Source organism: Psittacula echo, assembly GCF_963264785.1.
Source record: "Psittacula echo genome assembly, chromosome: 10".
Lineage (NCBI taxonomy): Eukaryota > Metazoa > Chordata > Aves > Psittaciformes > Psittacidae > Psittacula > Psittacula echo.
The window spans coordinates 8,201,410-8,214,044 of NC_137741.1; the positions used below are offsets into that span (position 1 = coordinate 8,201,410).

The window sequence follows — 12,635 nt, forward strand, 5'->3', positions numbered from 1 at the left end:
AATCAAATATCTTACTGAAAACTGTCAAAAGCTGAAAGAAACTAACTTAATGAGTTTAACCTTAGACTCAGCCTGAGCCTGCAGGCCTAAGTGTTTGTATCTACACAGACCCTTCCTCACTCTGAAACCTCATGAAAACCTTGTGTGATCCCAGTATGCTCGCATATAGCTTCATCAGGCTAAAGGATCAAGTTCTTTAAAAAGATCCAAATATGTTGGTTTGAAAGATGCTTACTTCCCTTCAATTTTGTTTGTTAATAGCTCACCTGAAAAGCACAGGTCATAACACACTATTTCCACAAGCAACAGTTCTAGCATCCCATTATCTCAGCTTGCACAATCCTCCCTGCTTCTTTTGTGAGCCAGCAACCACGCAGCCACACAGCAGCAAAATGAGCAGTTTTGTGTCACACCAGCAAGAAAGGCATCAAAGAGCAACAAGATCACCTATTTTAGCAGTAATGTGTCCTTGGACTGCTTGAGGCAACCACAAAATTCCAAAATGAGTTCTCAGGGATGTTTTCTGGGACAGAAACCTTTAAAAACTTTCATGAACAAACAAACAAAAGTGGCACTCAAAATGTTCAGGCCTTTCAGTTTGGGAATTTCTAAAATCAGCCTTCATAAATGTGTTTAAACACTCATTTTAAATACTGGCCTCCAGTGGATGTGGAAGTCCGTATTTCATCATTATTCAGAAGTGGTTTCATTTTTCTGGACAAGTTATTTTTGCCAAAAGTAGAAACTATGATATTTTTGTTTATAAAGGAAACTTGTGAGCAGAGGATCTCATTTCTGAACATCCAGTACTCTGCATGTTCTTCTGTAGCAGTTTGTTCTTCAGTGGTGATAAGATACTTTTCAAAGAACCACAGAAGAGGAATACTGAGAGTTTAACAGGTCAAAAACATTTTTCAAAAGTGCCACCAAAACATTTCTTTTCTCAGCTACTTTAAAGCTGTCTATGAGGAGCTATGTAAGACCTGCCTTACAATCAAAGAAACCCCTGTAATTTGGAACCCTGGCTGTTCTCTCTGGCAGCATTTGCAGAAAAGAGTGCCCTTGAGAAACATACTCCTCTGCCAGACATGGCTGCTCCCTTCAGCGACTCTGCAGCCATGCTAACATTACAGCATCACAAAGGCATGGAATTGTGTCCACTCACCCATTTCTGTTATTCTTTAGCTAAATCTATAGGACAGATATATATACATCATATATAGTGTAACAAAAAAATATCCAATATCATAATCCTGAGACTCCTAAAACAGAACCAACTGAAGATTTTCCGTTAAAGGAAGATTAGGGCATACCACACTGTCTTCTCTTCGGAGGGGTGACCTTTTTTGAATTCTGAAAATGTTAAGCTATTAAAAGGTAAAATAGCAAATTCCATTTGGTTCCATGAAATTCACCTCCTCATTTTCTTACAAGAAAAAAAAAACCAAACCAACGGTCACTGCCCATATTATTTAATCAGTGCCTTTTTTATGAGGGGGATGTAACAGTTTATGGATGTTTACTCCAGATTTTTCACACATGCACAGCAGAATGCCAGGAAGGAACTATAAAATTTGTCATCCAGCTTTACGTAACATCGAGCTTGCTCTCCAAGCTAAATAATGGATTCTCTGTGCAGCTGACTATTCAGAAAGTACCAGCAGTATCACATGAAGACAAAGTGGGTGTTAGGTCAATAATAAATTGCAGTGCTATGGAAAGAGGACAGGAAATAACTTTGGGAAAGAAGAGGAAGGAAAACTTACATACTGTAAGGGTAAACGAAAGGAAGCAGACAGGATAATTCATGGAAAGACCAAAACTAGAATGTTTTTACACTTGGTGGAACACAGTCTCACAAACATGCCTTGCAAGCATGATGGGAAACTTCATCAGTGTCAATCCTACCTACAAGCTGAGGCTTCTGCTAAAGGAAAAGGAACTGGATTGCTGTCCCTTTGGGGCAATATGGAAAATAGCTCTGGGGTAGCTAAGTTTATTTGATCTACTGCTTATAGCAGAGCAGAAGGGAGGAAAGTGAAAATTTACGGTTCTATATATGAGACTGTAAAAAAGGAACAGTGAAACCCGTTTAAGAGCAAACTGACAATATTCAGCAACATAAAGATATATGAAAACAAGTTTGCCATCTTTTTGGTAGATTACTTACGCCCATTTAAGATTCTTTCCTAGTTTAGATGTATTTTTTGTCTATATAAAATAATATTTGTATCACACCTGGAAGGCACTCCTCAAAATTGTTAGAAAGAAAATTACAATAGTTACAGAACCTAATAAAACTTTCACAGAAATTTCTTCTTGTCCCTGTACTGTCTGTAAACTGCCACTCCCTGTCTGTGGTCAAAACACACAACTTTCAAAAGGCCTATACAGAGGATCTTCTACAATATATCATGTCATAATTCAGGGGAGGGAGGGGAAACTACCCAGAGAGATTTATTTGATTATTGGTCAGCATTTCTGATGACAGTATCAAAGACCTACCTAAAATTTCCATAAATGAAAGCTAGAAAACAGAACACTAAGCTTTAAAATATTAATTCCCTTTAAAGTAGCATGAAAGCTTCATGTCCCACCTCTTCTTCCCACTTGTTAGAATGAGACTGAAAAATTCTGTGCCTAAAAAGAAATAAATCATGAGTTGATGGGAACTTAACTCATTTGGCAAGTATTATTCAGTATATATACCAGAGTTACACCACAAAGACTTATGCTTGGTATCACACAGATACAAGACAAAATCTTCAGCCTCAAAGACAGGGCTGACCTATTATAGGCAGAATTAACCTTACATATTTCATAAAAACTAAGCCAGCAATTTATGTTCTTCCAAAAACACTACATATAAATGAACTGCATAAGCTATTGCTCAACTTAATACTAGATCCCATTCACCACATTAGATACAGTCCCTGTACACATCTACATTATTAACTGGTGCAGTACAAAGAGAAAGGACTAGGTTTTGATCTGCTACATTCCATTATAGTCCCACGACTGCATACCCAACATTGCATTGTTATCTGCAATGAAATTCAGACCCATTGGCAGTCCAAGATGTGCACGGTGCCCATGTAGAGACATAAATGCTGGAGGACCATATACCCACACTGTACATTGCCTCCCTTTGAAAGCAGTAATTCCAGTCTCTGCACCAGAAGCCATGTAGGTCTATACCTTCCATAAATGCAACATGGTGGTTTTTTTTTTCCTTTGACCAAGTTGTGATTAAATATGGTACTCATGTGGCTTTGGATACACAATGGAAAATGAAGTCCAGGCAGGAACACTGACCCATAGAGAACCTGGTGACAGAAGGAAGCCCACCATCATAGTACTACATTTTAATAGTGACTATTTCAATATTTCTGAATCAATTACTTTATTTTTATTCTATGAAAATATTCTCTGTTTTGATTTCAGGTGGCAGCCTAGGGCAGCATAGAATTTCTTGCAGGACGAAAACTCCAAGTAACACTTCTCTTCTATAGCTGTTGGTGGAACAGCTTAGATTACACATATTATTTTAACAATTTCTTCTGAAACGCAGTATAGCAAAGTGGATGAATTCTGGATTTGCTGCCTCAGAGATGATTTCAGTTTCAGTTGTGCCCAAATATTAAAGAACATTATTCAGATGCTCAGCCAATAAAACAAAATATTAATAGCCACCTCTTCAAAGACAAGGACAGGAAGAGAACTGGGTTTAATAAAGACTGTCAACAGAAAGAACTCAACAACAGAGCAAAAGATATTGTTCTCTTGCTTACAGCTTGGTTCATACTCCCTCTGGCTGAAAAATGCTATGTTTGAGGAAGTCTCAAAGTCTCAAATGTAAAACATCTTGTTAGTCCTATGAAAGTATGTGACAGATCAGCCAAATGCTTGAGCTATGTGACAACTAGCAGGTTTTGTTGGTTATGCTTGAGCTGTGTGACAACTAGCAGGTTTCCTTGGTTTATTTTACTGCCCTCCTCTCCTTTTCCCCCACTCCCCAAAAATCTGCTTCAATGGCTGCAAGTCAACAACAAGATATTTTGGCAGATCCTCAGGTCTCATAAATTGTCAAAATTTGACTGAAGACAAGGACATAATATACACCCCATTTTCTTAACCTGCTGTGTATGAATTCACATTGTCATAATTTTACAAGATTTATTCCCAGAGGAAATATGGCACGACCTACTAACCTTGCTTACTGAGTGGAAATTAAAGCATTAATTTTTGGTAATGATAAAAACAGTAAGAAAATCCCAAATTTCTCCTGTAGTTTTCTAAACTATCCCCACTGCAATATATATTTTATATCATTATTAAAAAGTTCTCTTTTTCTTTACTGAAGTAATTGGTTTCCAGATTCTTCCAAATCAAACAAAAGGACATCAGAGATACAAAGCACACTAAAAGCATACTAACAGCAGTCAACCTGTATCACCTCCAAGAAACTAATTCATGTCATCTGTCTCGACTAGTCCGAGGTCTTGTAAACAATGGTACTAGCTAAGTCACTGGAGGCAGATAGAGATTTACACTTGTTTATTAACAGTTACATTGGTACTACCTTTATACAAATACCTGCTCGAGTGTACTTGTACCAGTATACTGTTTCATGTCCCACACAAACTCACATACACCTGTACAAGCTCTTTTTTGCCACTAACACAAGATCCAATCTACTGGGGTTATCTACTTGCACTTTAAGTACACTGACACCACTGCAGTACAATAACATTCATAAACTTCAACTACAAAAAGTAAGCAAACAAGAAAACCTTCCAAATACTTATCTCAGAGCTAATTATATACAAGTGATATTACCACACTTCATTATTCCTCATTTTTATGACAAATCTGCAAAGGACAAGACTTAACAAAAAAAAAAGGGGGGGTAATAGAGTCACGAAGAGGTAACTGTATTTTACATACACTCTCTTCTAGACTATCTCTTTTCTATCACTATCTCTTCTAACTGTTCCTATCTGTTGAAGAATTGACAGAAACAACAGCTGAGTGACACAAGTATACTTACAGATTCTAAAAGCAGTTTGTAATTTCAAATGCAATAGCTGAGTTTTATCCAAACATCTGATAGGATTACACCCACTCCACAAGAGATTCTGTGTTGTTTCACTACATTTTCCTCCAATTGTTAGTATTGGAAACTTTGTATTTTGTTCCAAAGGAAATTATCTTAATATATCCCAATGATATCATCATTTTTTGAATAATAAAGAGTATCCTGTTCATACTTTTAAAGGCTTGGGCAAAAACCTCAAGCCTGTTAAAATAGTCTCTTACAAAGCCCTTCTCAAAGTAATGAAAACAGTTAGGGCAACAGTTGTTAAAAAGTTCTGGCAGTGCTTCAAGAACATAAAATTACTTATAATATTATCTTAAATAAATTTGCTTACTCCAGAAATTATTCCTTCAATTTAAATGTGACATATCACTGGACCTTCTTCTCAGTATTCTCACCCCCAAAAAATATAACTTTGTCTACAGAAATTACAGTTACAGCAACACAACAGATACAAACAGCATAAAACCCTGACTACAGAAGTATAGCTTATTCCTAAATGAAATTAATGATCTACATGAGTACATAGAATCATAGAATAGTTAGGGTTGGAAAGGACCTTAAGATCATCTAGTTCCAACCCCCCTGCCATGTGCAGGGACACCTCACACTAAACCATGGACCCAAGGCCTCTTCCAACCCGGCCTTGAACACCGCCAAGGATGGAGCATTCACAACCTCCCTGGGCAACTCATTCCAGTGCCTCACCATCCTAACAGTAAAGTAAAGTAGAACTGCATGCAAAGACCGAAGTCTCACCTATAAGACAACACACAAGAAAGGGTTAATCTCTATGGAGATGCAAGTATTTAAGTACAAAAAATACATGTAAAATAGACTTTAGGAGTCATGTTTACACAACCAACATAAGGCCACAGCTTCATGCGTATTCAAGCTGGTTATGGCTCTCATTTTTCTATTGTTAAACTTTGACTTAATTACACTGTATTATTTAAACACCTGGCTTCACACCCATCTAGGTTCTTTCAACTAACTCAACCATGCATTTTAAAATTTAAATATGCAGTCAGAACTGCAGGCCCTGAGCCCAGCCACCATGAAACGAGGTGGTATCATCACACTCCATCTGAGATATAAGCGAGTAGAGAAGAAAGAGTCTAGGTAGCTACACAGAGAAAAGGAGCTTCCTCATCATGTGCTGGACTGCTCCACCAGGAGATGCATCACTTAGAAGGGCTTAAGAATCGTACACAACCAAAGCTGTGTGATACGGACGCTGCTTGTATGCTGAGTACAGGTTTAACCAGCTCCTACAAGCTGCCACTCTTCTTACCTTCACACTGGTATAGATCAATTACTGGGGGAAAATGAGAGAGGTAGGGCTGCTTCTTTAGGACGCCTGAAGTGTTTGTGGAATTATAATGTAATATTACATACCAATTGTTCTTTTAAAGGCTGCTACTGCTGAACATTTGCTCCCTGCATATAACAGCTAATGGTGTGCAAATGACTGTATGAAGGCATACCCCAACCTATTAAGTTTCAACACAGCCTAACAAAAATATTTCGAGCTCTATTCACATCACTGAAAACATTCCCTCATCTCTATATAGAAGCTCAAATTTCACCCACTACTGCTGCATTATGCTTTACACAGAAATAGATCACAAATCACTATCCACTCTTGAGTGGGTTTGTATACATAAAATATATCTTCCACTCTAATAAACTTCATCAGCTTTTCTAGATATAATTTAATAGAATTTAAAATATGGTTAAAACACCCCTAGTGGCTGGTATTACTTATAAGGCTTCTGCAAGAGTCTGTAAGAGTTTATGTATACACACACAGGGAAACACACAGGCATGCGTACATATGAATGTGTAAGCATAGGCAGCCTAGCCAATAAGTCTCCTTTTCCGAATGTATTTATATAATTTCTACATCGTATATATGGCTAAAAAATTATTAATTTCTGCCAATGTCTGCAGTCAAAACTTGTGCTCAGGATTCCAACAGTCACATAGCTATTTCAATGATAATGACACCTACCATGCCTAGGGACCCCCACAGTGATAATAATTGAGGCATCCTCCACTTTTACTAATCTCCCTGATATTTTGGGGCTTTTTTTTAAGTCGAAGTGCTTTCTGAGACATCTCTCAAATCACCATTATTCCTCGTTGCTCTCTGTGTTCACCAAAATCAAGTAGAATGTGAAAAGGTTATTATAGACATTTTATTTTAAATCTCATACTGTCAATCTGGCTAGTGCATCCAAGAAATACAAAAGATGGGTCAATTTCACTTAAACCAGAGTTCATCTGGCTAAAAATTTAGAGGCATTAATGGAAAGACTATAATATGCACTTAAAATGTTTGGCTATGGATTTTGTCATCTGCTCTATTTCACATAAACCAGAAGGTTACAAGCCTACATTTGGATAAACTCCTTGAAGGAGTCTGCCAACTATGTTGGCAGAGATGGTACAAGGTCACAGCAAATACACTGAGCTCTAATCCAAAAGAGAGGTGACTCCATGACTACCACTTCACTAAATCTTTGGTACATGCATTCCTAATGTGTTAAATTCTCAGGTTTAAACATTAAATTTTCATACTTGGCTATACTGGAAAACATTACCACTTAGATTTTAACTCTACTCAGGGAGCCAAGGCCGAAACAGCTCCTGAAATGTGTTAGTGCTTCTTGATAAACATGCCTGGAATAAACATTCCCTTGAACACATCAAGTACCTTCATTATAACCAGGTCATGTAGCATTCACAGTGGGACAGTTCTCCATTATTTTGCCAGGTAAGAACAGAAATGACAAAACCAACCTTTTTTTCATTTTTACACATAATACCAACACAGCATTCAAGATGTATTAAAACCCCTGTAAACTGCCAAACTGAAGATGAAGACGCATCAAGTCAACACCATCCTCCTCATTATACAGTTTCTTGAGACCTCTCAACAAAACTGGAAAAATTCTAACATCTTCACCTCATCCTGGCCATTCAAGACAGTTGTTAATCTCTGTATTTTAAAGATGTAATTCTTTGTAAAGCCTGGCTCTGAAAAATATCATTGAACTGATCAGGTAGAAGAGAATATCCTCCTACTGCTATAAAAGAAGGGTAAGTGGGGCAGACAGAAGAAAGTGGCAACACACATTTTTTTTAAGCCTGCTTTATCAGAATACATAGGCAGTAGGAAGCATTTCTGTGGCCATTCAGACTTGCATAGAGAGGGTGCAGAACTGGGAAAAATGGTCCATTATTTTAATGTTCACTGCCATTTCTCAAAAATCTATTAGCATTAGTGATCTTGAGTAGATTCTTGCTTTTTTCCCCCTCTATCAACACAGGTAAACACTGCTATAGGCTGAACATTCTTTTATGTAATCAGGCTCACATGCCTGGTATCAATAAACACGTTTTCAGGTTACCAACATAGTAAAAAGGCCAGATATTAATGACATCATCATAACCACTGTGACTTGAAAACCAGAAATGATAAAACAGAATACTGCAGAATGAAATTATTCTGGCCTATTTTTGTTTAATTTCTGGCATCAGCAGAATTATTTGGCCTCAAAATACTTAAGTAGCTACTTTTAAGTAACAACCTGCCCACAATGGTCCAGGCTGAATAATCACCTTGCACATATGTTCATCTTGCCTTGCTCCCTGACAAATGATTTAAAAATGCAAGTTTGAGGTCATGCCATTTCACCTACACATTTCAGATGACATTGCAGATCCTAGAAAAACCAGTTTCACCCATACTCCCAGAAAGATCAACTTCCTATTACACAAGGTAAACCAGAACAGGGAACTGTCTTTTCTTCAAGTTTTGTCATCCTTTCATTGAGGTAAAATTCCTTACACAGGATACACCATAAACCATTTTTGCAGTGAATTGAATTCCACATCCCCTATATATACCCTGTCAGGGGAACCTCAGTGCATTCTGTCATTTTACTGGGGACGGTGAGATCTAATGCAATTAGCAGAAATTAAAATGAGATGGTTTGCTTGAAGGCCATTCAGGCAGCCTAAGCAGCCATCCCATTTATTAGATTTAAAAGCAATACACAACTAAGTTAGATACTGAAAATAAAAACAGTTTTGTGATACACCCATAGAAAACATAGGCTCTTTGGAATATCACCACAAATTCTGTAATCTAAAAGGTTAGTCATGATAAGACCTACCCTTCCATTTCCATCATAATATTTGCTAAAATAATCCTGTCTAGTGTGTATTCGCGCTGAAGAAGGTTTTAGAAACAGTTAACATAAGCTGCAATTCAAGGTGTATGTAAACCAACTAGGAATGCTTTTCCAGTGATTAAAGTTTCAAAACCACATCTAAATTATAAATACATATACGTAAAAATTTCAGTCCCTTTATAAGATACTTCATTTGAAGCACTGCATTTTATTTATATCATTTAAAAAAGAAACTGAAAAAATCTTCTACTATGAACAATTAACTTCTCTTATGTAAAAATTATCTTAATATCATAAAAGAATCCTTAATAAAAATTAGAAATACTGTTAATTTTACATTTTCTATTTAAAAAGTATAGCTATGTTTCAAAAAGCATATAACTATGTTTCAAAAGCATACCATAAAAAGCTGTGTAATTGCCTTCCATAACATGACCAGCTTCATCTTTGTAAAACATGCTACTTCCTACACTATTACTAGTACATTCCAAAACTGCCTGAAAAGTTTTTATTTCCATTTATAATCTTTTCCCAAAAGACCTACGTTCAAACTAACACTCTATTAGAAAAAGGCTTATAGCAACTTGGTACACTTTTATATTAATCAGCAGTAACCACAACTGGCTTAGTACACATGAGTGTAAGTGAATTTATTCTGGGTCTAACATGAGAAAAAAATAAGACAATTCAATGACAATGTCATTTCTAGAAAATACAATTGCTAGTCAAACAACTTCTTAGAAAGTACCTTAAAAAAAGTAATCACTGGTTTGGTTTTGCCATTTTAGTTATATTTTTATAAAAGTTTTAATGTTATCTTAAAAGTTCTAATGTTATCTAAAACCAGCTCTATAAAGAGATCCGTAACTGCGAGACATGTGACAGTTGTTGCAATAGGTATCAGACACCAAACCTATCAATTTCATATAGATATTATAGATATAAATTACAAATAATTATATTCTATGGGGTTTCCAATTCATTTACAGGATTAATTTTGTATTTGAATGCATGTAAGTTAAATACAGTGTAGATGTTCAGATAACTAAAACAACAGTCAAGCACAGGTGTGCACTGTTTCAAATTTGATAACTGTTTCAACTACATTGCAGAGATTTTTTAAAAATACTTACAAAGTAAAAGGAAACCAGGAGAAAGCTAAAAGCTGTAACAACTACTCTTCTGTCAACTGCAGATGCTAATCCAAAACTCACCACAAAAGTTTTATCGCAGTACTCATCTGCCCATAAACTTGTCATCATACGGGAGGGTTATAAATTATATCAGATGCAAAGTTAATTGGGAAGAAGAATAAATGTCTGAACTGCCATTCTGAGCTTTTCCCATGAACAAGAACACACACAATGCGGACACACCCTTTCGCAAAAATAAGCTAATTCGTGGAATAAAAAGGAGATGAAGAAGTCAGAGTGCCCTCAGCTCAGGAATGCCAGGAATCCCCGGAGGAATGCGCGCGGGCTGGCGGCAGCGGCGCCCCCGACACACCTCGGTCTCGCCGATCGCGCAGCCCGAGACTCCCGACCTCAGCGCCCCACAGCCCGGCCAGTGCGCGGTCACCTAGAGCCAAGGCCGACAGCAGCACCTCCAGCTGAGGCACCGCAACCACCGCACAAGCTGGTACACGCACTTGGGGAAAAGAGCCCCCGCTCTTCACAGCCGGGACGGAAAATTCGGAAATAGTCAAGTCTCATTGGAGTCTGTTTTCCCGGAACGCCCTCGCCCCTCCGCGGCCCACTCCGCACGCTCGCCCCAGGGGCGGCACAGCCGCCGCTCGCCAGCTCAGCCCCGAGGAACGTTCGGGGAAAGGCCTGCCCCGACACGGCGCTCCGCCGGCCTCCCCGCGCGTTACCGGCGGTCATAGAGGGAGAGCCGTGTTGTTCTTCCCTCGCGCCCGAGAGAAAGCAGCACCCTTGGCCTTTGGGAAAGAGCGTGTTTAACGGAGCGAGGTGGAGCAGGGAAGCCAGTCCCTCAGCTCGGGGAGCCACCTCCACAGCCGCAGGAGGCAACCCAACACGGCGACGTCCACTGTGCCTGCCGCGCTCCGATCAGGTCGTGCCACAGCCCGGTGCCGCCCGGCCCCGGCCACCTCTGCAGAGAGAAGAGTAAGACGCGGTGCGCCCCCCCCCCGGCGCCAGGAGCTTCCGTCGCAACCAGCCACCCCTCTCCCCACCCGCCCCGAGCCGCCTCACCCTGTGAAGGGGTTTCCAGTCAACTTCGTCCCGCTCTTGCCGTCGCTCCGCCAGCCGCGCTGGCCGCTGGACCTGAGAACGGACTGCCCGCCCCTTCCAGCGGGGGAGGGGGGTGCGGGGGCCGCGCCCGGGCCGGGCCGGGGAGGAGCCAGGCGGGGGGCGCTCCCTCAGGTGAGCTTGGGGGCTGCCTCTGGCGCGCGCGGCGGTTTCCCGCCGTTTCCCGCCCCGCTGGCGGCCGTTGAATGCCCTGAGGGGGAGCGTGGCCGGCGGCGTCTCCTCAGGTTGGAGCCCTCCTGACAGACACCTATAAACGGCAAACAGAGGGCAAAACCACCGGACTCCTTCTTTGTTCAGGCTGCGCAAACGATGCCAAGACGAAAGGGGGTGGCTGGAACAATCTGCAGCAGAAATCCAGCCACAGGCCCAGGTACTGTCGTCAGCTCGAGGCCGCTTGACAGCCGCGTTTGCTTTCCTCCGCGAGCGGGATCCGCCGGTCCAAGGAGGTGGCTGGCGGTGCTCCTGCCGCGGCGGGAAAGAGCTGAGGCGGCAGAAGGACGGGGCAGGGCAGGCGCGGGTTTGAGCGTGTGTTACAGGGAAGGAACAAGGAGCTGGGCCGCGGCGTGCCCGTGCTACTGCAAGAGCAACGTCATGAGCACCTCTGGGCACACTTGGGCTGTCTTCACTGTTTGGGGTGATTTTTCACGATGTCTTAAGTTAGACTGGGAACACCACAATAAGGTATTTGTAGATTTCCAGAACATTCTACATGTATAGTCAAGACTGAACTGCTGCCGTACAGCAGCATTACTCCTTCCCCTGACCCATGTGTGAAGGACAGCTAGCTGCTAAGGACACGTGGTTTGCAAGTGTCATACAAAACAATACGGTGACTATAAGCATGTGACCAGATTTGCTCCTCGGATAATTTCTTCTACCATTAGAAATCTGTTCTCGAGATTTGAATCGCGTAAAACAAGCAGCATTGTCATGGAGAAAAAAAAGGTGTCAGTTAATATACGGGGTGTGTGGGGTGGGTGTGTGTGTGTGTGTGTACAACGAAACCTTATATATCTCTTTACAGAGTTGTTTTACAGGACAACGATGGATAGCACTCATCCTCTTTCA

At 40.4% G+C, this 12,635-nt stretch overlaps 1 protein-coding gene across 1 annotated transcript in view; it reads right to left on the bottom strand.

Moving 5' to 3' along the window:
- CGNL1 (cingulin like 1) overlaps nt 1–11,312 on the bottom strand; it is a gene marked incomplete at its 3' end in the record, with an annotated part of 58,025 nt that extends 46,713 nt beyond the window's left edge. The window contains exon 1 of the mRNA XM_080626555.1: nt 11,014–11,312. Within this exon, the coding sequence (XP_080482681.1) occupies nt 11,014–11,180 (167 nt within the window). The 5' untranslated portion in view covers nt 11,181–11,312. The remainder of the gene's footprint in view (nt 1–11,013) is intronic.
- Between the last annotated feature and the right edge of the window lie 1,323 nt (nt 11,313–12,635).